The sequence below is a fragment of the Zalophus californianus genome, chromosome 6 (assembly GCF_009762305.2).
Source record: "Zalophus californianus isolate mZalCal1 chromosome 6, mZalCal1.pri.v2, whole genome shotgun sequence".
NCBI classification, from domain to species: Eukaryota; Metazoa; Chordata; class Mammalia; order Carnivora; family Otariidae; genus Zalophus; species Zalophus californianus.
In genome coordinates, this window is record NC_045600.1 from 3,244,983 (window position 1) to 3,272,160 (window position 27,178).

Genomic DNA, 27,178 nt, shown 5'->3' on the forward strand with positions numbered 1-27,178 from the left:
TGCTCCGGAGGCGGGCCTGCGTTTGTGTCCTCCGTGGTGACTCTTCAGGGGCAGGAAGAGCAAAGAACAGGCCCGGGCGGATGGAGTCGGGCCCGCCCGGCCTGCACGCCGCCGACCTCGTGGAGGCCACTTGTCCTCAGCGGTGTGGGGACTGCTGGTGGCCCGCCAGACACCCGACAGCTGGTGATGAAGAACTGCGCAAACACCAACCCGGCCGAGACTCTGGGCATCCGCCTAATAGCCTATTAGGCCCCCGGGTTGGGGCGGGGGAGCTATTACCGGACGAGGGACGATTCCGGAATCTAATATTTAATAAGCTGTTCTGTTCTCACCAGAGTGGCCATTTTCTTCCTGCTAGAGATTTCATTTTGAAAAGTAAGTGCTGAAATACTCCAGGTCTTGGTCACGCAGAGACTAAGAGGCAAATATCACTTGTAAAGTGATGTCCCTTTAGAGATGGCCCGGAGACGGTGAGATGTCACCAGGCTACCTTCCTCCAGGAGCTTCCCGCCGTGGATGTGCTTTCCCGCCCCCCCCCCGCCCCCCCCCGCCGCCAGGGCCTCACCGTGGCTCGCGTGACCCAGACCGCTGCCTGCAGCAACACAGAATGCCTGGGGGGTCTGGGGGCCCAGAGCACCCGAGCCAGGCGTGGGAGATGGGCGGAGCAGGGCCTCGGCTCCCCACCTGCCCCAGACCCACTGCTCACTTTGGGTCTGGGGCCTTGGCTCCTGCAGGACAGTGGACCGTGTCCCTGTGGCAGCCTCCACCTGCCTGACAGGTTACACCGAAGGTGACACACTTCCCCAGAGAGGCCCCTCAGCCTGGCCTCTAGCGAGAGAAGTCCCCCGGAGAAAATGATGCTCTTGTTGGGCATCCGCGGAAAAGGCTTTCTCGGTGCCGGCACGGAGGGGCAGCTCTGAGAACGGTGCCTGGAGGCAAAGCACAGCCTCTCACCCCCGGGGGACCCTCTCGTGTCTCCCTAAAGCCTCTCTGGCTGGAGTCGCTTCCAGAAGGTCCCCACCCAACGCGAGAGGCTGGTTTGGAGGCCACCAACACTGGAGGAGGGGACGGGACTGAGCGCCTCCAGAGGCTCCGTCCCTTTCAGGGCCCGCTGGTCCACACGCAAGTGTTTCTTTCAAAGGCAGCCACACACGGAGACGGACCTAGAGTATATTTTCAAGGCACAAACTATTTTTAAAAGATTACAATGTTGTGTCTTTTTAAACTTGCTGTCCACCCAGTAGTGTTGCGGGCTCACAATCTACTCCATGCTCAGGAAAACACCCCTGTTCCTGCGGCGGCAGATGCAGGGAGGCCCCTGTGAGGCCGGAGCCAGAGCCGCTCTCTTCTGCTTCGGCAGCACAGCGTCAGAGGCCAAGTGCACACACTTCGTCCCGGAGGCTTGCGAGGCTGGCCCGGTCAGGAAGGTGCTGGGGTCCAGCCCCTGGAGGAGCTTCCTGGGGCCCCGCCAGCCCCTCGCTGCAGGCCCGCAGGTCTCCCGTCACGTAGGAGCACCCAGGCCTGACCAGGGCTCGGTCCTGCCTCTCGGCGTCCGGGGACCTTGCAGGTCTAGGCTGTGGTCCTGGCCCTGGGGTACTCAGGGTCGCAGACGTCAGGGTGCTGCAGAGAGTGAGAGGACGCTCAACAGCAGGACGGGATGGCGGCCAGCTCCTCCCACCCTCGGCGGGCCTTCCCTCACCGCCCCTTCTGCAGCGGGCAGGACCGCGGGACCTCCAGGCGGCGACGAAGCTTCCAGCACGGCCCAGCACGCCGCGCAGGGCCAAGAGGAAGGCGAGGAACCCCCCGCAGGAAGAGAGCGCCCACGGAGGCCTGCCGGCTTCCCCGCACCCGCAGCGGCTGGCTGGGTGGCTGAAGAGGACGTAATTTTACAGCATTCAGAAGTTTTCTTTTTCGGCTGAGACGTTTGTGAAGCCCAGCTGGGAAACTGACTACCGCAAACTGTCTACATGCACAGTTCATTCGCTCGTGTTTATTTCACGTCCGCGTACACACGGCCAGTGTGCGAGTCTCGAGCTGTGACAGTGACAAGAGAACAGCCAAAAACCAACAGTAAACCAAAACATGATTTTCTTAAAGTGATAAATTAACAATACTGGTATTAAAGCTTCACTAATTATTGTAACAGTTATAAGAACTTAATTTATCAACATTTCATGTTAGGAAGGCTCTTTATCAAATTTATTCAAGAAATTAGACGAAAATATAAAAAAGGAAATACATATTTTACTTTTGATTTTCGTTAAAGGTAAATGATCATACAATTTTATACAAGGTCACCTAACATAGCAGTCTCTAATAAACTTAGGTATACAGAAATAAAAAGATGCAGGAAATTTTTCCTTTTACACTTTGAAATTGAGAGACAGCAGTGTGAGCACAACACGAAGTCATCTAACAGGTGCAGCAACGAATCAGAGTTAATACCAGGGGGACTGTACTCTCTGTGGGGGAGGGGCATTTTCACACAGCTTTGAACTTGGGCTCTGAGCACAAGTGCTTTGCAGTGTGAGCCCCGGACTCCGCTCTCTGCTCTCGCGGGCCATCCCTGGGGTCACGGAGCTGAGCCCCTCGGTGACCTGAACAGATGACGGTCCCCAGCAGCCCACGGTGACAGGCGAGCTGGACAAGGAGGGCCTGGCCGCTGGGCCCTGCTGGGTTCCCAGGATGGCTGACACCACCTGGTTACTTATCAGGCCCACAACACACGTGCAGGGGTCCCCTCGTGGAAGGAAAGCCCAACAGTGGACACCCCCAGCAGTGCTGGGAAGTCAGTCAGGGGCCACTGGCCGGGTGACATTGGCTGAGCCCTTGGGCACAGAAGGGATGCTGTGCTCCCTGTGTCTCTCCCAGAAAAGCCAGTCGGACTCTGCTTCTAGGTCTTCCTTGGACAGTCCGGTACATGAATGCGGCATCTGGGTTTCCCAAAGGCTTCCTTCTCCAGCCCTCCCTGACCCAGTGACCTTTCCCCTCACACTTGAGCTTCCCCAACAAAAAACCCAAACACCTCCCTGCCGAGGCCGGAGGTGAGGAGAGCCCTGTACACGAGTGAAGATGTCTGATAAAGCAGCTTCACCAACTTCCGTGCCAACTCAACACTTGACAGGGTCTTAGAAATTCCAGATGCACCTCAGGAAGTGGGGTGACTGGGGGAACGGGGGAACTTGCCAGCTAGGACTTGGGTGTTAGGCCAAACACTGAGGCAGGACACCTGAGTCCCACTGGGATGTGTGCACATGCCCATAAAGACTGGTTCAGACAGTTCCAGGACGTTTTGTTCCTTGTGGCTTCTGAGTGACTGGGGCAGTAGTGGGGACAGCTTACTTCTGTTTTCCACTCCTCCCCTGTCCTATCCCAAGTACTGATCCTCAGTCCCAAGGCAGTGGCTCACAGAACACTTCCAAAATGCTCTAGGAGGTTCGATCAGCACAAAAGACAAAACTAAGATTCTTTACCACGATCTTAAGCGAACTTAGAACCCAAAGTTACCGATTATTTTTAAAGAGTGTGCCTACTTCCTCTTACACATTTGCTTTTAAAAGAAGGCAGGGTTTTCCAAAGGCTTCCTTCTCCAGCCCTCTCAGGGATTTTAATCCCCGTGCCCCTGAGGAAGAGGCGAACCTAAGGGTAGGGCTGGGGTGGCCCGAAGTCACAGCAGGGCAGAGCGGCGGGGAGGACCAGGGCGGCGCGGCCGTGCCCTCGGAGGGCCCGGGCCCCTGCACACAGGCCAGGAGGGAGCTGGGTTCCAGCACCACCTGAGCTTCCGTCCGCGCTTCCGTCCGCTCAGGAGCAGCCTCCTTCCAGAGGTTTTCTTCCAGAGGTTGGTTTAGAAAAGATATTCTTGCTCAGGACAACGCTGAAGCGAGAACACTTGGAAGAGTTTCAGTGAGGAAGCTCAAAGCCTGGTGAGGACACTAGAACAGCGCTCCCCAGATGTGCGCTCAGGGCTGCCGCAGAAGCTGTCTGGCCCTGGCCTTCCACACCCGAGACCAGGACCCCGCGGGCCCCCCTCCCAGCGCCCCAGGGCTGCAGGAGCCAGCCCGAGGGAGGGCCCGCCCGCCCCTCCAGCGCCCTCAAGCGGGGGGCAGGGTGGGGGGGCAGCTCTAGTCCCGGTCGCCAAGAACACCTTGCATTCTGTCCCCCGACTGCAGGACAGGTGATCTGCTGACTGGTGAACAAAGGGGCGGGCGTCAGAAGGGCCGCGGCGCAGCCCCTCCCCGGTACCTGCCACCCAGCAACGGGCCCCAAAGCGGGGACGGGCAGATGTTAAGGACACACTCACCAGCAGAAACGGGAAGAACAAGATTGTGACCAAGCCCCAAATCCCGAACTGGGACATGACCATGGTTTTTAAAACTGGGGTGGGAGTGGGGGGGGGGTGTGGAGACACCATGGGCTTCTGTCAGCATATTTCAGAGCTTGATTTTAGGGGAACAATAATCTCCTCCTCTTGCCTCTCCCGCCCCCAGTGCCCCCGAGCCATCCCTCCTTTACCGCAGCGTGTGCAGCGGAGGGCGCCAGAGGGTGACCGGGGTCAGAAAGCGCGCACACCACAGCTTCCCTGCCGGCAATGCAGCAAGCAATGCACTCAGAACCGAAAGGTCACCAGAAGCTTCCCATGAAGGCTACTTACCTGGGATCGGCCACTGCCTGATTCTAAGTTCTGAATTTTGAAACTGCATACTCAATGCCTCAGAAGCATTTGAACTGAAATTTCTAAAACTATGTAGGTACCGAAAATTGCACCTGGAGTGTTGGTTCTGATTCTCTCCATCTGATGTCCCAATTTAGCCTCCAAAGTTGAAACAGTCCACAAGGATGGCTGTCTTTGCTGCCTTAGGTCACTTAACATTTAGGAACAAAGGACCACATCTTAAGAGTAAACAGGACATTAACACATACCATGATGTCATGCATAAACGGGGGCGGGGGGGGGGGGGGGGAATGCACCTGGAAGGCCAGCACGCCCCTCACGTGGTGGAACACTGTTACCAGTAACAGAAAGCCCTCCCAGGGAAGGAGCAGGGTGGGTAGAGTGAGCTGGGGGGAGGGTGGGGGCAGTAGGCCCGGGGAAGCGGGGTCCGGCCTTCCGGGAGGGCTGCAGGCCGCGTTCGAGCACACAGAGCTGCACGCTGCAGAGAAATGAGTCTCGTGTCCACTTTGCTGATTCGCATCCACTACTCAAACGAGTGTAAACGATCAGCATCTCTACATTTAATGACAAAGGTGTGCAAAACAGAAAACAAACCAAAATGACCAAAATAAGTTAACAAATAAGATAACCATCATCTTGACATAAAATATGTAGGTCAGAGAACCATCTCCTCCCACGTGAAACTGGAATTTGAAACTCCTCACGCAGCCAATGAGGACCACAGGCATGAGAACCGCACCAGCCCCCGCGGAAGCAGCTGGGCGTCCAGCCAGAGGGGCTCACTCGGCCGCTCACCAGGGCCAGGGGTGAGGCAGTCCAGCTGGAGGCCAGGGAGGGCGGAGCCCGAGCGGGCGGGGTCATGACGGCCACCCAGTAGTAAGAGGGGGCAACCTGCCTCCCCTCTAGGCGGGAAAACAAAACCCAAACCAAGGCAACCTCGGGGAGCATTCTGAACCTGGGGCAGGGGGGGTGTCTGCCAGTCTTTACAAAACAGGGCTGAAGACTGTCCTGGGCCTACAGTCGTGCTTATTTGACCAAAAACATCAACAACAAAAAACCCACAGAAAACCGCAAAAGAAACCAAAACCTTTCCCTTGTTGGAAAAAAACATAAGCAAAGCACATCCAACATAAAAGGTCTTGGCTTATGTGGCAAGAGGCACTTCTGACACCTGGGGCTGGCGTCCTCGGCCCGCGGCTCCCGGGAGCTGGCCGGGCTCGGAGGAAGGTGGGTATTTTATTCAGTGCACCAAATCTCAATCAAAGTGCTACAAACTGCTTCTTTGAAAAAAGATGTTTATTAAACAATTTTAATTGTCATAAAATGACTAAAATGGGTTTTAAAAATTAAGGCTCTTCTCTTTCTGTGGATTGCCAGAACAATGTAAAAATAATATCAATCAACCCTGCTGAATGCTTTGTTCCTAAAGTTAAATTTCATAGATTCCTAAACATTTTATGATTAAGATAAAAACTGGACTAGAAATGACAATTAATGGCCGTCCATACTGAACACACACTCTGATCAGGTGTACAACATTCTAATTGAGTAGTTAAGCAAAAATATTCCAGTTAAAGCAGAAATTTTAATTTTAGCATTTTAAAGTCATTGTTTCCCCACACTGTCATGATTTTCCTAAAGTCGAAATAGTCTAATACAGGAGCGCTAACCTTGGGACTCTATATACTCCCAGGAGGGTGACTGACTTGGCTGGCAATTAGTTTGATTATATTTTTTTTTAAACGTTCTAAGTTGAATTATCAAATGATTCAGAATTACATGGCATGCAGTATCCAAAATTATGGCTCTGATGCATTTAGATTTACATTAAGAGTAAGAAGTGCCATTCACATTCATTGTACACCCCACCCTCCCGCAAGAAAAAAAAATCACTACCTATTCAAGTTCTAGATCTGGTGCAGCATTAAGGATTAAAACTTACCACTTTACCAGGCCTTCCCCATGTGCAAATAAATCCCTCCTGACAAGCAGTGACTATACAGTCTTCAAGAAAAATTAACACAGTCAGTCTCTCATGTGCTATCTTTTTACAGATGAGTGGCTCTAACAAGGGAACGTCTTCCATCCGAGGACACAGGGGCGTCCCCAGGGTTTTAGCTGGGTCCGTTTTGGCTTTAGTAACCAGGTTCAGTTTGTCGCTGCTCTTGCTAGAAATGTGTCCCATGCTGTGGTTTCGCTTGTGGTCTTTCTCATGGTGCCTGTCCTTCCGGTCGTGCAGGGAGAGCGTCGCGAATTTGCTGACCCCAGAAGCGAGGGCGCCGTCGGCCACGCTGCTCTTGCTGCCGGCGCTGGAGACGGTGGAATGGGGGAGGCTGTTGGAGCGGGGCAGGGGCGGGGGCGCGGAGTTGCCGGGCGTCGCGACACTGTTCCCTGTGCTGCCGGCAGGAGGGCTCGTGGCGTTCATGACATTGGTGTGTGTCCTTGCTCTCGAGAGGGGCTGGTGAGGGAAAAGGATGTCTTCCGTGAGGTCCCAGAGGCAGAGCTGCGTGTCCTGGCCCACCGAGCCGAACCGGTACGTCACACTGACGGGGCGGCTCTCGGCAGAGTTCCGTTTGGACAGCCGGGACTGGGTACTGTTGGCCCGGTCTCGGCCAAAATGGAGGAGGTCCTGGAAGTCCTCGTCACTGCCACTGAACTCCATGGGGTCGCTCTCCTCCACGCTAGTGGTGTAGGGGTCAAACGCCACGACGCTGACCCAGGATCTGTGCCCGTGGCCTCGAGCGATCACTCGGCAGTCCCCGAAAGCCCAGACGGTCACCAGGTCGTCCTCGCCGCCCGTCACAATGTACCTGCCGTCCGGGCTCCAGCACGCGCACAGCAAGCCTCCGAAGTAGCTCTTCATTGTGCCGTGCAGCTCCACCGAGTCAAAGTCGAACACCCGCAAAAAGCCGTCCTGGCTCACGCAGGCCAGGAACTTGCCATCTGGGGAGAAAGCAAACTCGTTGAGGGCCCCCTCGCCCACTGTCCACTTAAGGAGAGGGTTCCTCGTGGATTTGCTCTTGCAAGTGTGTACGGCAAAGCTCTCGCCCTGCTTCAGAAGCTGGTAGTGGGGGGCTGTGGTGCCACAAGTGTGCTCCACGTTATACAAGTACATGCTCCCACTCGCGTGGGCCACTAGGAAAAGGCTTTCCGAACCAGGAACCCATCTGACACAGGTTACGCGTGACTTGTCTATTAGTCTCTGTGAAAACAAAGGAGAACAAGTTATCACAATGGAGAAGCTTTAAAGGTCTACTTTTCCAGCAAGAAACTTGTCTGCTTCTCGGTGAGAATGGAAGAGTCCATCCAGGCACCGCATGCTCTACCCCGCGGTTGGCCAAGCCAGTGAAGAGCATTTGGGCCCCTTGGAGAACTACTTTCTAGAACTGCACTGGCTGTTAGGCCAATGGCTTTCGCTGAGAGAGTCAGGCATTCAACACACACCGCTGAGAGCCTACTACGTGCCAGACACCATACCAGGCGCTGGGACACACCGGTGAGAGGGCCAGCCCCTCGGGCAACTTTCATCTCTTATGCAAGGAACACCTGAGTCTGTGATTCCTGGGCCCCTACACACAGCATCCTCCCTACAAAGACCCCCAGGAAAGGCTCGCGGTCCTCACAGCCAGGAGAGCTATGCCCCCCGGCTTCTCTGCATTTTATCGTCACGTACGTCATGTGCCGTCTACACCTGCCCCTCTGCCCGGGCTCCTCCAGGGTTGGGGGGAGTCAACGTGTAGCCCCTGGCAAAAGCACACTTGCTGGGCTCTACCTCAGCCCTGGCTTCACTGCAACTTCCTCACTCAGATTCGCTGTCCCGTGTGCATCTTTAAAAGCAATTCCTCCAAATCTTCTTTGGAACAAGGCAGTATTTAAAAAAATAAACAGACGATTAATTCGGGAGGATGTGCCTAATCACTGCCACTCCATGCCATGCTAATTTCTGGTCCACTGGCCAGCTGTTCCCTTCACAGGCACAGATCAGGAGTCTTGCCTTTAAGACCAAAAGACCAAGAGGCCGAAGTGAAAACTACCCAAAGGCACAACACGTGCACGTCCCTGTGCGCAGAGCTTGCCGTGGGCTCAGCAGCGTGGCGGCTCCCCCCTGGGTGCCCTGCTCCAGGGTGCCTGGTCCCAAAGCATATCACTGGAAGCCAACCAGAAGTTCCCCAGACTCCCAAGTTTTTAGAGGCTGCTCCTGCCAAACCCTCTCCACCGCCGTCTGCCCAGGAACCGGGTGCCTCAGGGTGAGTTCCACACCACCACTTCCCCTCCCTGGTTGGGACTCCTGGACTGAGCCTTGGGGGGCCCCAGGGCACCGACACGAACCCCCCCGGCCTGCCGTCAGCTTTGCACACCTGTGCTGAGTGTGCTGCGTCTTCACAGAAAAGCACAGAACATGAAATCACTCGTTTTTTTCCAGAGAAGAGATGGAGAGACTGAACAAGCTGCAGAATAGCAGGACCTGGGCGGGTAGAGGCTGCTCAGCAGGTGACACAGCCTACTGCCCCACGGTGTTGGAACCACAGGGCGGCACCACCGGCCTTGAAGTCAACAGCGACACGCGAGCTGGCCTTGCGGACACAGACAACGTTCTCATCCCCTGCCTCCTTCCCTCCTACCTACGCCAATGCCAACAACCCAAAAGCCCAGCGCCCACTCTGGCAGGGTTTCCGTGAGGCCTTCACTGCTTCTTCCTTAAGAGGCTACAGAGGTAACTCACAAGGCCGGACCGGGGCTTTCATCCTGGGGGGCCTGCCTCCATGCTGTCCCTGCCGGGCCCCCAGGCTGCCCAGCCGGCCTTGGGCCCCCATGGCTCACCTGCACCGGGGGCGGCCCCCATGGCTCACCTACACCGGCAGCCAGCACCGTGGCTCTCGGTTCCTGCCCCTCACATGTCACTGCAACCAGACAGACCGCAGTCTTGCCAACAGAACACCACTGCCACGCTATCCTATGTGGAAATTTTTAAGGACGAACATCAAAACTTCCAGCACTATGCTTAGGAGAAAATTTTATTTTTGGCTTAAAGAGATACACAAAAATAATTCCATTAGACTCTGAAATTGTAATACTGTCAAGTAAACGGTATTGTTCCGCAACTGTGAGGCGTGGAGACAGAGAATGACAACACTGTTGTGACCATAAATGTCACCGGGACAACAAAACACACTTAGAGACTTCATTCCTTATTACACAGGTGCATGGAGACGACTAGAAGCAGATACGTGGATGTAACTTATGGACAAACACCCGAGCCTCCCCTTCTGAGCCCCCGGCCAGGTACCTGGGAATCAGGGACAGCAGAGTGGGCAGCCGCAAACCCCAGCCAGCAAGGCGCCGGGACCGGCTTGGACGCAGAGGAGGCTCTCCCTGGCAGGTCGTGCGCCCCAGCGTGGCCAGCATCCGCCTCGAGTGGCACTACCCGGGGCTCCTCCAGGGCTGGGGCATGCGGCACACACAATGGGACAGCAGTGCCGACCTCCCATCGGAGGCTCCGCTCCGCGTGCCGGGTGCTGGGCAAGGGGCTCTGCACACGTGCTCTTTAACCTCAAAAGGACCCCGCAAGGCCACCTCTGGTTTGTCTGAGTAGGCAACCTATTCGTCATTCACATAAAGCGCGCATCCCTTTCCTCTGTTCCAGATCACCTGTCCCAGAGTCACCGGCACGGAGCTTCCTATTTCTCTCTCCAGAGCATCTCTGTTCACGGACAGGGCAAACGTGGAGACCAATCCATCTACCCCCGTCCTTCACACCACAGAGCACACAAGGCACCGTGCGCCCCGCCCGGCTGTCTGCGTCGGGACCAAGACCTCTCCCCTGTTCTCTCCTAGAGCTGCAGAGCGTTCACTCACACGGATGGAAACACAGTCATTTGTCTTCAAAGTCCCCACCGCTGGACATTTCCGTGGCGCACACGGCCGTTTCCCCGTGTATGAGTCCACCGCAGGATGAAGTCCCAGTAACACAGCTGGGGCAAAAGGTATCTACATTTTAATTTTTATAGATATTGCCAAATTACCTCCCACGGAGGACAGACCACTGTAAGACAGCCGCTTCCCCCTAGGAAGGTCGATATAATCACCGTATTACCACCAGGAAACAGAGGCTCGGAGAGGCCAGGAAACTCACCTACAGCCCCACTCACTCACCCGCTCACCCACCCGCTCGCTCATTCATCATTCCTCCATTCTTTCTCGAATGCATTAATGCCAGGCGCTGATAAAGCACTGATTAAAACAGGCATTCCCATCCAAGCGGGAGGAGAAGACAGTGAGATCTGCAAGATCTGAGGGTGACGAGAGCTGTGGAAAAAAATAAACCAGGGGAGAAGGCACAGTGCTGATGGGGACGAGGCTGGAGCATCTTCCGATCTCAGGCGGGAGAGCCTAGCAAGACTGTGCGGGCGGCAAGGGCTAGGTGAGCGGGCTGACAGCCTCAGTGGGTAGGCCAAGAGCACGTGGGGAAGAACATCCTCCCAGAAGGAACCGCGGCGGTGAGCTGCTGAGGTGGGAGCAGAGCCAGCACTGGGCATCCCAGGGAAAGAAGGGAGCCAGAGCAGGCGAACGGCCTGGGCAAGGCGGGGCTGCTACCTCCTGCACCGACAGACACCATCCAAGGCCAGGGCCACCCACATGGGTTCTCAGAAACAGGACACAAGCCTGCCTCTGACGCCACGCCTGGGCAGGAGGCACAACTCTAGGGCTAGCTAGTAGAGATTCACTGAATTTAAACAGCTCTGGTTATCATTTGGTTTGGATTTAACAAAATAGGAAGAGAAAAGAAAGCATTTCACTCCCATCTTTCTGATTAAGAAACAAATACCTGTAAACACTGTATTCGATAAAGAATGAAGCCTAGTTTCTCACCATAAAGGTGTATTTCTGTTGCTGAAAGTATCTAGTAAAAAAGGTAAAGAATCTTAGTGCCCCATGTTAAGTAACAGGATGACCCTGTTAAACTTGAATTCTCTAGTATCAGTGGGTCCGTGATCTAGACGCACGGTGACAAAACAGCATCAGCAGAAGCCTGGCCTCTGAGGAGCTCCCGAGCAGACCCGGGGTGGGGGGTGCTGAGAGAAGCGGAGGGTGGGAAGGACTGTGCTGGCAGTGGCTCAGGACAGAGCAGTCCCGGTGGGTGTGGGGACCCACGCAGCACTGTTTTGGCCGGAGCACCTAAGCAGCGACAGGGAATTAGGTCTGGAATTGTGAGCTGGGGCTCAGGACAGCCAAGTCTCCGGCTAAGGGGCTTTGGGTCATTACCTTGAAGCCCTGGGCCACCAATCCCACAGCCCGGAGCGCTTGAAATGTGCCTAAAGTGAGATGTGCTGTGTGTGTAATACACCAAATTCTGAAGACGTGAAAAATTATGGAAACAATCTCATTCATAATTTCATATTACATATATGTTGAGATAATATTTGGAGTATATAGAGAAAACAAAATCTTAATCTCACCCATTTTTTGCTTATTTAATGTCCTGTTAGAAAATGTAAGATTGCGTATGTGGCTCACGCTGCATTTCTACCGGCGGTAGGGCGGCAGAGGCCGTAGGGCGGCAGACCGGGAGGGAGGGGAGGCTTCGGAAAGGGGAAGTGACAGACGGTAGAGGAATCGCCCCTGGCAGAAGGTACAGAATGGAAGATGGGAGGTGGGAGGCAGGTGGGGAGGAACCAGTTAGGAGGCTGTGACAGTTGTGTGTGGACAAAAAGGTCTGGACAGTGCCCGGCAGCAGCATGGCAAGGTGGGCTGTTAAGGGTGGCTCAGGCTGAGGGGGGCAGGGGGCGGGGGTGGGGAAGGGGCCTGGAGCTCAAGCGGCTGCCACACACAGAGAAGGCTGGGGTGGGATTATGCTGGGGAGCAACCCAAACGCCCTCACCTGGTAGGCAGGGGGGGCGGGGACGAGGTCACCAGCTGAGAACAGCTGACAGCCAGAGCTGTGACCTAAGAACCCCAAGGAAGGTACAGTGTGGAACAGGACAGGGTGGCCTCCACTCACAGGGAGCAGGAGAAAACTCAGGCGGGCAGAAGGAACATCCGAGGAAACGACCCCGAAGTCCCATGAGGAGAGGAAGGAGCTGACGCTGAGTGACCACCGTGGACCAGGAGCTCTGCGGCGTCACAACTGCCCTCCATGTCCTATGACGGAGTCTCTGAGGTTGAGGGTCAGAGGGGGGCAGTGACCCCAGCAGGGCCGAGGCAGGCAGAGCAGGAGCAGGGAGGCAGGCAGAGCAGGAGCAGGGAGGCCTCTGTAGAAGAGCGCAGGAAGCAAGTCTGAGGGACCAAGGAGAGGGGCAGGTGGGGAGCCAGGGAAGGAGAGCCCCCTGCTCCCGGGCTGCAGGGGACACATCCAGGGGGCACTGACCGGTGGAGGGGGGAAAGGAGTGGAGGAGAGCGGTGAACCCCACTTCCAGGAAACCAGCAGAGGTGGGATGGAGTGGGGCAGGTGCTCAGGGAGGGGGAAGAGGGCAGGGAGGCAGCTGGGGAGGTTCAGCAGTTAAGAGAGTCTCTATGAGGTCACATGGCTCGCCACTGGGCTTCCATTAAAGGGTCAAATTCCAAAATGCTCGGAGCCAATTTCTATCATCACTTTTGTAAAAACCAAACACAAAAGCTGGAGATGGATATGCCATCTCTGCATGTCACGAAGTGGGTTCCCACACCCACGCCTCTCACTAATATTCACCAGCAGCCCCGCACAATCCCCACCCCAATTCCGAAGAAAATGTCCCTTTGCTGATACAGATCCAGTAAAATTCAAACACTAAGACTACCATCCCTAATGGCCTTAAGAGACAAGATTTTCTAACTATAATAAACTAAAAGGAAGCAAAAATAAAAATAAATCTATAACCATGTTAAAGTGTCACTCCTAAGACGAAGCTTTCTAAATCACTTAGTTGTCTTATTTTTTATATTTTTTGGGGGGAAAGGCAGAGTGACAGGGAAAGAGAAACTCAAGCAGACTCTGCACTGAGCGCAGAGCCCGACGAGGGGTTCGATCTCACGACCTTGAGATCACGACCTGAGCCGAAACGAAGAAATCGGACGCTTAACCAACTGAGCCACCCAGGTGCCCTTAGCTGTCTATTTTTTTTCTACTACTATCAACACAACAAGCAGGAGAAAATTATTTAGGGGGCAGAGGGTATGCATTTTATAATGCAGATATTAATTTGTAACAAAAATACTGAAGCAAACAATTCAAAAACCACAGCAGCTGGGGGTGGGGGTGGGGGGTGGGGGTGGGGGTGGGGAGCTATAATGTAGCCAGAAGCAAAACTGGCGACTAAGGGCTTTGCTTATGTAAACACATTTAAGGAGAGCTGCTTCCCTCAGGAAGTGTGAGGAAAGGGTATTTCAAAGCCACAGAAAGGAGGATCAAATGTCATTTTATCAATGCTAAAACTTTAAGGTGTAGAGCATTATGTGCTCCTTTCCTTCGATTAAAAAAAGGAACAACAAAACAAACAAAATGCCCATAACCACTGTTTTGTCACAGAACTGGACAGAAGACTGCAAAGCTTGGCCTGGCTCTCCCCGCTCCTGGGGGCACTGGGTGCCAGGAAGGAGAGAGAAGATGCAGCCTCGGGCAGGCAAAGGACAGCCTTGCCTCCTGTGGGCCCTTCAGGTGGATAAAAGGAGACGCGGACCCACGCAGTGTGATGGCCCTGGCCTTGTAGCCCATGACGGGGAACAAAGTCAAGGACAGAGGGTCTCATTACATGTCAGTAATGAAAGAAGCCGCGATGACAAGTACTTCTTGGATTTTACATCTTACCCAACAATCAAAACATACTTGAAAATCCTCTGAAGTTACTATTCTATGGATACAACCCTGAAATAATGACAATTTCTACAAAGACAAACAAGTCTGAGTTCATCATCATCTGGAAATTGTCCCTTTATAATTGCCCCTCCCCAGTCACCATAACCACTAGTAGTAAAGAGTGAGCTCCTCAGCCCTTCAGGGTCCTTTACACGAGGCTCAATGCTGACCGGCTGGGGGCCTCTCCTTTCCAGGGAGCTTGCAGAATGAAGGTACGGCTCCATGAGCACTACGTACAGAATGCTACAGAGACACCGGGGGCCCAGTGAGAGAGACTGGAGAGAGCAGAGACTTGGGGGACCTGCAGGCATCACTCCCCCAGGGAGGCTGGAAAGGACCAGGCACTTCCTTCCTTCTGGACTGAGTGGGTACAACAGCCAGGCTCTGCAGTGTGACAGGGACACCCGGGCAAGGGGGTGTGATGGGAGCGGGGCTCGCCTCTCACTCCAGCGGCCAGACTGGGAGGAGGAGGTCAGGGGATCTCTGATGGAAGGTGTGAATCTACTAGTCTCACCTCATTAAAAAAGTAAAAACTACAAAAACAATAAAGTTAACAGCACTGGGACGTAGAGGCGATGTTTTCCCATCTTCTTTGTACTTCTATAAACAATCATTAAGAAAAATTTTTTAGTTAATGGAGAGAAAAAAAATCACCTTTTAAGATATACTTGACTCCCAGATAGAAATTTTCACCTATCTTTAAGGTCAGGTGGATTTCTAGACTCTACAATTCCACTCCATCCATCCGCCCATGCAAACATCTGTTGTATTTTCATGGGCCAGGAACCTGGAGAAGGGAGGCAAAGGTGGGAGAAGGAGCACGGGGCTTGCGCACGCGCACACACGTGCGCGAGGGGCAGCTGGGAGGGGCGCCCGGAGAGTGCGACACACGCGGGACCTGTGTGACAAGCTGTTCTCCGTCCTCTGCTCTACACACGCTCATTCTCTGCCTGGGTTGTCCTGGAAACTTACTAGCTTCTCCTTCAAAACTGCTGGGCTCTCCCCTTCCAAGAAGCCCTTCCTTGCACCCCAAGGTGGGAGGTGCTCCAGGGGCTTCCCCTGTACCCGCAGACTCCACTGAGCATTCCCCAAGGGCTCACTCTGCCAGCCCTGTGCGCCACAACTCTCCTCACCTCCTTCCGGTGCGCGCTGCTCTCACCCGCTCTGGGGGGGGCGGGGGAGGGGAAAGGCAGGGAGGCGGTCAGGCTCATGGCTCAAGGCTCTGCGTTCTGAGCCACGGGGCTGAGTCTCTAAGTTGCAGGGAATAAATGAACTGTCGTGAGTGCCCCTTTGGAGGCCACATGACAGGCTGGCCAGAGCCTCGGAGGACACTCAGGACCGCAGACCTCTCTCGTCTCATCTCAGGGATGGGATGAGTATTTACACGCCAAACTCCCAGATTTTTACCCCCGGTTTTGGACTCCAGGCCCACGTATCTAACATCTCCTGGCCTCCAGCGCTTGTCAAGTGCACAAGGGAACTCGGACCTGCCCCCCTGGCCCCTAGCGCTTGTCAAGTGCACAAGGGAACTCAGACCTGCCCCCCTGGCCCCTAGCGCTTGTCAAGGGCACAGGGGAACTCGGACCTGCCCCTCCACTCCAAGCCTGCTCCTTCCCGTCCCCCCCAGCGCGGGAGGGGCAGCCAGAAACCAAACTGCCAGCGGCAGCCATGGGGATTTTCAGACACCAACCCGACGGCCTCGCTCCGGCTCCACCCCCCCCCCCCCCCCCCCCAGGGGCACAGCGCTCCGGTCTCACAGCCTCCTTTCACACCACCCTCCCTGGGGACACAGCCGCCTCTCTGCTCTCCTGGCCCCGGCTGCTCTCCCACTCCAGGCCTTCGCCTGCTCTCCCTTCTGGGAGACGCTCCACCTTGGGCTGGACCTGGCCGGCGGCCTCCTCACGGGAGGCCCTGCCTAGAACCTCCTTCAAGAGATGTCCGCCGCCACCCCTGTTCCTCTCCCTGCCTCCCCAGGCCTCTGCCTCCTCATACGCCACACGTCAGCATCTGCCCTAAGCGTGCGTGAGGGATGCTACCGTTGACACGTCTCTCCCTCTCTCTCGGGGTGACTACAGAGCAGGCCCGAGTGGTCACACAGTAGGTAAACCAAGGCCTGTCACCTGGATGAGACATGGCCACTGCTCTTGTCCCAGCCGTCAGCTCTCATGTGAACAGGTACCAGCCTCCTCACTGGTCTTGCTACCCTTGCCACTCTCTCTTCATTCCAATCCACCTTCCACAAGTGCTGACAAGCGTTCTAAAGGACACGCTTGACACACTCACTCCCTTGATTAAAAGCCCAAAACTACCCTTACAGCCTCCAGCATCAGATACAAATTTCTCAGTATGTCAGGGCATCTACAGTCTGGTTCCAATGTATCCGCTGGCTCCAACCCCTGCATCTCTGAGGCCTGCACGCTGACTTGGTCACGCATGGCCACCCAACGCTCCTCTGCACACCAAGCAGTTTTCTCCAGGTCTGAGAGCCTCTCTCACACTTCCCCAACCTCCTGTGCATCTTTCAAGACCCAGATTAAGTGTCACCTTCTGGAAATCTCAGACTTCCTCCACCAAACTTAACTTCTGCTTTATGATATTTGATACATGCTGAAGAATACAGTGAACACATATCCCCTGGCACGTTGTTCCTAACACTCTGATAACATGCCCCAGGGCCCCATCCGTCCACCTTACTGAACTGTGAGCTCCTGGGGGGGTACACAAGGGCCCAGCCATCTGGCGACCACACATGGTGGGGCTTACAGTCTGTGACCAGGGAGCCCTTGTGGAAGTAATTTCCAGCTCTGTCGTCAGCTTACTACCTGCCTGGACGACTCACTTGCCTTCTCTTTGACTATTTCCTCTCTGTAAGATGAAAAAAGCAGCCTGCCCAACTATGCAGGGGACAAATATAGAACAGTCTGAAACCTCTAACTCTCATTCCAAGGCAAAGCATGGCGTGATGACAGCTTCAACCACCATTCCTGGCATGCTCACAGAAACAGACCTCTGATGACCCTTGCTCTTAGACAACCTGACCAAAAACTGATGAACATGGTAGCCACACAGCCATGGCAATCGATTTCAGCCTCAGCTGGCATTTAACCCTGCACAGTCCTACAGGGTGAAAAGCCATTTTTCGGATAAACTACAAGACGAGCAGGAGACAAGCCGTGCTGAAATCACTGAGTGACGAGCTGCCTCCTAGCCTGCAATACCCATTGCTGTCCAGAGCAAGGCATGGATCTAGCTGACGCGTCCAAGTGCTCTCGGGGCCCCGAGACGCCTGCCTCCCCCGTGATGACACACAAGCCCCTCTTGTTCTCTGAGCGGCATTCTGTGCCATCCTCAGCCGGAGCAGCCTCCCGAACTCGTTTATCAGCAGCCCTTCCCCCTCAATAACACGCCCCCTACCTGCATACAAACAAAATCCCACAAGGACTCCAAATTGTTTCCGGTGACAGTGCAGAGAGGAACAGTTACTCCCCCACAACCTACTCCCCCACAACCGCCACCAGGAGAAAAAAAAATTCATTCAGCTACTGGGTAATCCCTTCCCCAGATGTTATTAGTAAAAGACTTAGGTAAATAAAACAGTTTTCTGCTTCAGACTTATTTTTAACAGAAACTGAGATAAATACTTTTCTTCTAGAGTTTTGCCAATCCACATGGCAAGTTCTGTTTCCGGTCAACCCAGATGCAACTAGAAGAGGAGATGGCGTGGTTCAAGAGATCTCACCAAATCCACGGGCAATGCCAGACTGAAGCACCGTGGATGGGGACCGGTTGCGTAGACAGCACGGGCCACGACACTGCTAAAGAATCCGAATTTTAACTGCAATTTGTCAGCTTGAATATTCTTGCCCAAACAAAATTATTTCTTATGAACCAGAACCTATAATGCACTTCTGTTCCAAGTTCATAACATCAAAACCAGACAACAGCACACCAGCACCTGCCTTTCCTGAGAGAGGGATCCCACATGACCTGACCCTTGTCACGTTGGGGCCAGGGTCACCAGCTGACACTGGGACCCAGGGCTTCTAAGTCAGCAAGCCCACCGCATCTTTTCCGTTTGCTGGGAAAGCCGCCCTGAAACAGAGGAGGGAGTACAGCGAATCTGCCATGGCAACTCCGAGAGCCGAAAAGGCCCCGTGACAGCTTTACCACACTACCTCTGTGGCGACTTCTATGGGTCACATTTAACAGTTCTGACATGTTCCTGAACACACAGCTGACATACTCAGGCTCCTTTCAGAACAAAACTGGAGATGCCAGAAACCCAGCACATGCTATATCACTAGCAAAAACTATGTCATGTGATCCAACTTTAAGTGCCAGCATTTCAAATATGTCAGAGGTGATTTTATAGCAAATATTTCCAAGAGAAAGAAAACTACCCCTTAGCCAAATACCTGTCAAATACAGACACAAAAGCCTGAGCTACCATTTAAGTGGCCTAAGGAATTATTATCAAGTTCTTTAATCTGCATGAAATTTTCTGGTGATGTGAACTAAAATTCCGTATCTTCTTATTTAAATTACAAATATCAAGTGACAGTTTCATCCCTGTCTCCATTATAGAAGAGTTTTAAAGCACCTGCTATAGACACCTGAGCATGCGCCATAAAAAAAATGCACAGAACAGTTACCCCAAGGAAGAACAGGTATAAGTCAACAAGTTAATTCACCACATTTAACCAGGTAATACTAGGTAGGACAGTTGAGAGAATGAAAAATGGGCTTAGCTCGACGTGTAAAATAAGGCCCACTGCCCTTGGTAAGAACGTATAAATTCTTAAAGGGATTCTTAACAGCTAAGACAGGGTGCTACTTACTTCCTCATTAAATAGTTTGCTAGTTTCTTTTTTGATTGGATCTATAAGCTGGACTTGGCCTGCGGAAAAGCCCACTAGGAGAGAGACACTTTCTGCTGTGGCTGTTAGGTGGTTGAAGTCATGACAAGTAGGCTGTGTTCCTTTGTATATCCTTTTATCTATTGGTTTACTCAAGTCAGCAGCCTGGAGGAGAAAGAGAAAAATACATACGGTAAACAGCACATTGAGATGAGAAATCTAATAGTTACACTATTTTATACTCCATTATGATGTTCAATCTTAAAAACAAAGGTATTTAAAAAATTTTTTTTCAGTTTTCAGCATCTTGTAAAAGCACTTTCATATACATTAGCCAATTTGATATTGTTAGACTATTCATAATATGTTCATAACTGTTACTTCCATGACTTATTCTTCAAATATCTTTAACAAAACTCCTGGACTTCAGGAGGAAAAATCATTGAAGTACTAAATTCAGTATTTGCAAAATGCATTCATTCCAAGCAATTTCTAACAGAGTACCTCTAACCACATAAAAACTCAGCTTGCAAATAGATCTATAGCATCTAAATGCTCATTGGTGAGTTACCTGTAGCCCAGGGGTTCTCAAAGTGTGGTCTGCAGACCAGCGGTGGCGGCAGCAGCATCACCTGGAAACTCAGAAATGCAAATTCTCAAGCCCCACCCCATGCCAAAAGAATCTGAAACTACAGGGGTGGGCCTAGCAAGCCTTCCAGGTGATTCCGATGCTCACTCAGATTTGAGAACCACTGCTGCAGCCAATTATAAGCAGGTGCCTTCTTACTGGGCCCCAGTCCCTCTTCTGCACCAGCATTCAGGTACCTACACTTACTGAGCCCACACTCAGAGTGTGCGACATGCATCATCTTTAAACCTTACAATGATCCTTCAAAGTAGAGAACATTCCCCCATTTTACAGATGAGAAAACAAGTTTAGGGAAGTTAAATAACTCAGCCAAGGTCACCATACCTACCTAAGTAAGTGGCTGGATGTAGAACCCAGGATGGGGAGAACACACACCCACATACCCCAAAGTCAGAAGCAAATGACTTCCGACTTGGGCCAAAAAGTGATTTTTCAGTATGCCTCCTTGTATATCCCTAAAGCGGAACTTTTTTCTTCATGAGAAATGTTCTATGAAATCTAATGCGCTGGGCTGATGTGGAAATTAAGGACGCCACCCTCCAGCCTTAGTGGAAAGTCACAGGTGCAGACCACCAGGTTGCTCAGCGCATCCTCGGACATGACCATTGGGGCCACCGCTCTTGTTCTCTGCTGACCAACCCGAGTTAGGTTCTAAAGATTTCTTTCTTTCAAAGAGGCCTGTGACATTGTGCTGAGGATTCTAATGTTTCGCTTTCCAAATAACAAAGTAGAAAAAGAGGACCTCAAAATTACAGGCATCTTTGTTTGAGCAAACTCCAAACCCGAACATTTGGAAGTCTGGACCCGAGTGGAACATGCACTCTGAGAGCCCAGGGCAGAGGAATGAGGATACATGCCATGCGGACACTCTCCCAGCCTCACCTCAGTTAAAACGGAGATGAGAATCTCTGTCCTACCAACCTCATGGGATTGTCTGGAGGATGAAATAAGAGAATATGTACATGAAAGAAGCTTGAAAAGTGTAATATATAAAGTACGATACAAAACACAGGGAAGTCCTGACTGCAGCAGGTGAAAAGGGGCCAGTGGAGGGGGGAATAAGTGCTGAGGCAGGTTGAAGGCTATGCCCAGCAGGTGTGAGGGAGCTACAGGAGCCAGAGAAAGCCACCTCTGCCCGACCACAGTGACAGGACAGGGACAGGCCGACTGACAGAAGCTGCTCCCAGGCTGGGCTCTAGAGGCAGGGAAAAAGAAGCCGGGCTAAGGGACCTTAGCAAATCATTTCAGAGCAAAGACAGTATCAGCAAATGTCAAAAGAGCTCAAAAAAGAAAGTAAAAGACACTGGCAGCTAGACACAAAAACCAAATCCGAAATACGAACAATTAAACTATTACATGATCTCTGTATCAGCATTTTTTTAAGTTTGTTTAGTGTACTTCCTCCTTAAGAAACATATGTAAAATTATGCATAAAACTATAAAAATCAATTCAAAGGCAAGCCAAAAATTAGAGAAAACATACTAATATAAATTAAATGAGCATCCAGTGGTTCTCAGAAACAACAGAGGAAATAAAAGCACCCGTTTTTCCGAATATTGCTACTAGTATAGAGTTAAACTTACAGATTGCTTACAGTAACTATATTAGCTCAGTTCTTGGTATATTTATTGTACATCCTGGCCTCCTAATAAGGAACTTTACTGAAAAGATGTCATCTGTAAATAGATCACATGTATTTTAAATGCGAACTGAAAGACTACTTTTACTCTTAAATCATGTAAATACTCCTAAAATATCCTGTTTACTAATCTGCTTAATAACCTTCCTCCCAGACCAGGGCTCTCAAACTGTACCAGGCCGTGCCAGCCTGCTGGTTGGCAGCAAGATTAAGTACAAAGATGGAGAAAAAGCATTCAGAAACTTCTTTGGCAATTGGAAAGCATAACTTTGTATCTGTTGACTCTAATAATAAAAATCAGAATTTGTATTCTGCATGTCTTTTTCAGTTTCATGTCCCCGTAATTCTTTTCTTTTTTTCAATTTCAGAAAAGTATCAGTCCAGATAGACTGGAAATTTTTTTTTTTTTAAGATTTTATTTATTTGAGAGAGAGAGAATGAGAGATAGAGAGCATGAGAGGGAAGAGAGTCAGAGGGAGAAGCAGACTCCCTGCTGAGCAGGGAGCCCGATGTGGGACTCGATCCTGGGACTCCAGGATCATGACCTGAGCCGAAGGCAGTCGCTTAACCAGCTGAGCCACCCAGGCGCCCCCAGATAGACTGGAAATTTTAACTGGTCCTTCAACACTGGTGAGAAGCACTGTCCTAGGAGGCACCAAAGTAAACCGAGGCCCAAGAAACACTCAGAGTATCTCTTATCTAAGGTCACTTCCCGTCCCCAACCCCCAAGGGCACCAATCCTCCTAGAGCAGCACAAGTCCCGCCAAGCAACATGGCCCCTACATGTACCAAGCAGCAATTATTGTGAAGCCCTAAGTGACTGCTAGGTGTGTGCCCATAAGAGAGTCGACTTCTGAGAAGCCCATGGACTCTACCGCTGGCGCCTGAGCTCTGGAGCCCAAGACCAGGGCCAGAAAGTCAGGTCCCAGTGGCCGCCTTCAATTCGAACAGTGCCGTCGTCTCTGTCCCATCTTGTCCTCTTTCCTCTGCACCCAATCACCAAGTTTGATCTCTTTTCCAGTTGATGTGTTGCTGCCCTATTTCTTCTTCCTCCTTTTCCTCTCTTCTTTGGGGGGTGGCGGGGTGCCAACATGGACACCGAACTCACAGACCTTTTAGTAGCAGTAATAACCACCTGAGCCAGCCACACCTCTTCTGCATGGGGTCATCAGAGGCCTTCCCAGGGAGAGGCAGTCTGGCAGAAGGAGAAAGAACCCAGACTCTGGAGCAAGGCAGGCCTAGATTCAAACCCTGCCTTCCCTCTGGGTAGACTGGGGGCCCGGGCAAGGTGCTCCTTTCCTCTCCGAGAACAAAGCGCCCAGCCCCACTGCCAGGCAGTGGTGAGGCCCACTAAGAACGGATCTACAAAGCCCAGCGTGTGCAGGCGCACTCGAAAGGCAGCTACCGTTGTGAATCTGTCCCGGTCACACCCTACCTCTCTGGTCAAATGCTTCAGGAGCTTCCTGACTTCCACCACATGGGAGCGTGAAGTCCACCTGCGGAACACTTGCTGGGCACCAGGAGCTCCACATTCACAACTCTCACCTCACAGCTCCCCACAGAGGGCACTGATCCCACCCACCCGCCACCCTCCGAGGAGGAACCGGGAAGGGACTCAGGCCCCCAGGGCCTGGCTCCAGCACTCTACAGCCCCTGCCCCCCAGCCTCTGCTTGCCCTCCACCGCAGTCCTGAGTGTGCTGCAGGCACACAGCCCGTCTGCTGGCTCCAGGAGGTCGCGCTCCCGGTTGGGGTGGGGGAATTTTACCCAGTGGTTCAAGCCCCACCTCCAACAAGCTTTTTCCCAACCAACTTTGGGTTGGCTCCTTTACCTTAATTCTAGAAGTCTTTAGATCGGTCCACAAAATGAAGTACTTAATCACTTATATGATTACAGTATTGTTTTATGTCTGTTATCAATTACAATAAAATTAAAATTACAATAAAAACTCCTTTAAGGAGCAGAACTTCTTTATTAAATAGTTACCCCTGTATTATTCCACAAAATCAGCTTTTATGTTTCAGCTTTCTGGTAAATTCCACATAGACAGGTTACTGACACTTGAGATTTTTTTTAATGCGTCTGCATCCTAATGATTGCCAGTTACCTGATTTCTTAAGCATGAATTTATAGAACACATTTTTTAAAAAATCTTACCAATATTAAGAATTAGATCACATTTGGTTACTCAGCCCCAGTAGAGTGCCCAGTCTGTCACAGTGCTGTCTGTTGAACAAATGAAACTGCAACTATTCCAATTTTTTCAGGTAAGATTAAACTGTATCTTATGCTCATTTGTTTCTGCATAAGGAGTTACTGATTACAAATAATTTGTCAGTGTCTCGTTCTCAATAGAAAACTTTTAAATCATGGTTTAAAGTTCCTACTACAAACACAAGCTGGTTATCAAAATCCTTGATCAATAAGTACAAACAATAATGTGACATTTCCCTTTCCAGCACTACAAAGGTCTGCAAAAGCAGCCCTCTTATTCCAGCTCACATCTTCACCCCAGACCCGCGCCTGGCCTGCTGGGGAATGCCCAGCGAAAGGAAAGCCCCCACAGGTTCAATGGGCCTGCTCACACTCCCCTTAGCGGAACTCAGAGGAGACATGTGGGCCTGTGCCATGCCCCCTTCGTAGAACCTGCTACCTGATACTCCTGAGTGCCCAGAAGCATTTGGTGTGGTGTGGAAAATATCTCAGAAAGACCTCTTTTGAAAAAAGGATGTCAGATGATGATAGGGGGGGGAGGCAGTGTTGGTAATAAAGGTGCACTTTATTTTCCCTACATGTTGTATTCTCCCTCCGCATGCAAAAATCACTTCAAAAACCAGTCCCACAGAACTTGCCAGAAAAGAGTCCTTCCACCCATTTCTACCCACGTCCAACTAATCCCACAGATGATGCCACATTCATCTTCATGAAGCTTTAGGTCACTCTCCCACTTAAAACCTCCATGGCTCTGCCCTAACACCGGCTGAATTCCTTGGCTTGCACTCACAGGCCTTTCCAACATGGACCTCATCACCCCCTCCCCTTCATACACGTTTCCTCCAAAGACACTTGTTCACATGCTGCCTGTACTCTTTATACCTTCTTACTTTTCCTTACACTCCTTCTTTCACTTAGAATACCTTCCCTATGCGCAGTCTCCATACACATTCTGCTCAGCAGCACAAATGTCACGACTTCCTGCTCTCATCTCTGGGAAGCAGGCTTTCACCTGACTGTCACCGAGTGCCTATCACTAATGTTAACTGTATTCCATATATTGTGAAAGTCTAGCTCTTTTTAAAAACAACAAAAAAGTCAGGAGGCTGCTGAGTCACTGAAGGCCTGAATGAATTAATGAAAAATAGCTGGAGCAGCCCCAGCGACATCAAAGGTCTCCGTTATGTGATCTGAAAATCAGAAGAGAATGGATTATCATGCTTTCCATTAGCATTCCTCTTGACCACATCTCAGACAACCAAAACGGGAGCCAAAAATGAGCAAGCAATTACTTCCAGGGCCGCAAAGAATCACCCACTTGGAAAGAAGGGGAACATCTGGAGTCCGACTTTTAAGACTTGGGATGCAAAATAAACCACATTACAAAGACCGTTCCAGTTTTTCTGGGAGGAGACGTCCCACCTAGTCAGGGTTTGGGTCTCCAGTGCGTGCAAGGGATGAGTCTGGGGCTGGACCACAACTAGCCGGTCATCTTGGGGAAAAGCTGAAGCCTTCCGAGTCCCAGGCACGAATGAAAATGAGACTGGCCATTCAGAGCTGAGATACGTTCACTTTATGAACAAAGTTCAATGTACTTACTATTCAACCAAAATGTTCTTCACCATAGTGGAAAATACCCGGCTCTAGTGACAAAAATACCAAACAGCGATTTCCAAACGTCTTCATGCTCACACCACACGTGCAGGTGAGCAGTTTAATTCAGGTACAATCAGCTGTAAGACATGACACAGATGCCAACCTACAGTCCAACCTACCTGCCCTGAAGCAGAAACAAAACAGGCTGATCGTGCGAAACACCCATACAATCCACCTTTCTCATAGTTTCTTCAGCTACACCCAAAATATCTGCATAATTGGCACGAATGGTATTTCAACAGTCTAACACTGATTTAAAAATATGTATCAGGGGTAATAAGGAATCCATCAGATTTGGAATCTCTTATCCCAGTAGAGGGAAAAAAGTCTCAATCAACTGTACAATTGTACAATCAACAGTTTCAGTGTTTCAAAAAGGACAGAAACTCTTTTGCCTTATTCACCACTCTATCTCCAACGCCTAATAGAGGGCCTGGCATATAAATGGTATCATTAATATTTATTGCAGAAATGAAACAACTTTGAAAATGGAAGGAAAAAGTCCCACAGCCCACAAACATGAAAGCAAATATGTGATCCTTGTGCTGACTAACACCCTGATTAACAACTAATGCCTTCTTGGGTGCCCATCTGTGAAAGAAAACAATCTGTTAGCCAATACTGGTAAGTCACTTTACAGTTTGCAAAGCACCTTGGCACATTGGTTCTTCTGGCCCTTGTTGTAAACCTGTGCCCTGAGGACGACTGCCACTCGCATTTTATAAATAGGAAAACGGAATCAGCTGTCGAAAGGAAGCAAGTGGTGAGCCCAGTGGTCTCGATGCCAGCCCCTGAGCTCCTGCCCATGTGCCATGCTACCGACAGGGTGACCTGAAAGGTAAGCGCCTAGCGCTGAAATCCCATCACTGTGTGACTCCAGGCGCCTGCGCTTGCTGAGGTGGGAATCAAATACGCCAGCCCTGATCCGTGTGGCCCAGATTCCAGACCTACCTTCTCAATCCATTTACCTCGCAGGCCTGTTTGATTAAAATGGAGTAACAGGTTAGAGTCCCAAGATTAATGCCTGGCACTTCAAAGGCACTTGAGAAAAGTCAGTTCTCTTTGAAACTCTATTTCTCCTTCTGCAGACATAAGGATTTGCTGCTTATCACAGACAGGCTTTGACAATTCTCATCACTCATTAGTACCTTCAAAGAAATATAAATAAGGAAAACAGAGATCATTCTTTCTGCCCTAAATTTCCTGGAGAAGGACAACAGCAGAAGCCAAGTTTTGAGCATGTTTTCCTTTCAATGTAATTTTCCAGAACAAGATTCCTCCTTCCTCCTCAGACACACAGCACACGCCCATCAGACCTCCTCCCGTGACTAAACCACAAATCATGGGTATGTCATTCGCTAGCACGCGTCTGCGAGGCTCTGGCCCTGGAATGAGTATGCACCACCCCCAGCTCAGAGCTCCTGTCGTGTGCGTGTGCTAGGCAGCAGCCAGGCCATGAAGCCAGACATCATCAGAAGAGAGGCAAATGAGGTGTAAAAGGCGAGGGGCCCACGTCTATGTCGCTCCAGAACGGGAAGAGGTGGCCAGTCACAGAAGGCACAGATGTTCAGTGAGGGGCGCCTGGGTGGCTCAGTTGTTAAGCGTCTGCCTTCGGCTCAGGTCATGGTCCTAGGGTCCTGGGATCGAGCCCCGCATTGGGCTC

General features: G+C 51.5%; 1 protein-coding gene across 8 annotated transcripts in view; it reads right to left on the minus strand.

Moving 5' to 3' along the window:
* WDR20 (WD repeat domain 20) overlaps positions 1-27,178 on the minus strand; it is a 61,534-nt gene that overhangs the window by 2,932 nt on the left and 31,424 nt on the right. For 2 of the 8 annotated variants that reach the window (XM_027570417.2, XM_027570420.2), the window contains exons 2-4: positions 19,340-19,522; positions 6,615-7,874; positions 1,897-2,034 (exon numbers count right to left, since the gene is read on the minus strand). In XM_027570417.2, coding sequence (XP_027426218.1) covers positions 1,996-2,034; positions 6,615-7,874; positions 19,340-19,522 — 1,482 coding nt within the window. In that variant the 3' untranslated portion in view covers positions 1,897-1,995. Of the gene's footprint in view, positions 1-1,896; positions 2,035-5,024; positions 5,227-6,614; positions 7,875-19,339; positions 19,523-19,928; positions 19,958-27,178 lie in introns of those variants that run through there. The other 6 variants (XM_027570423.2, XM_027570418.2, XM_035727966.1 and 3 more) reach the window with 6 other exon arrangements.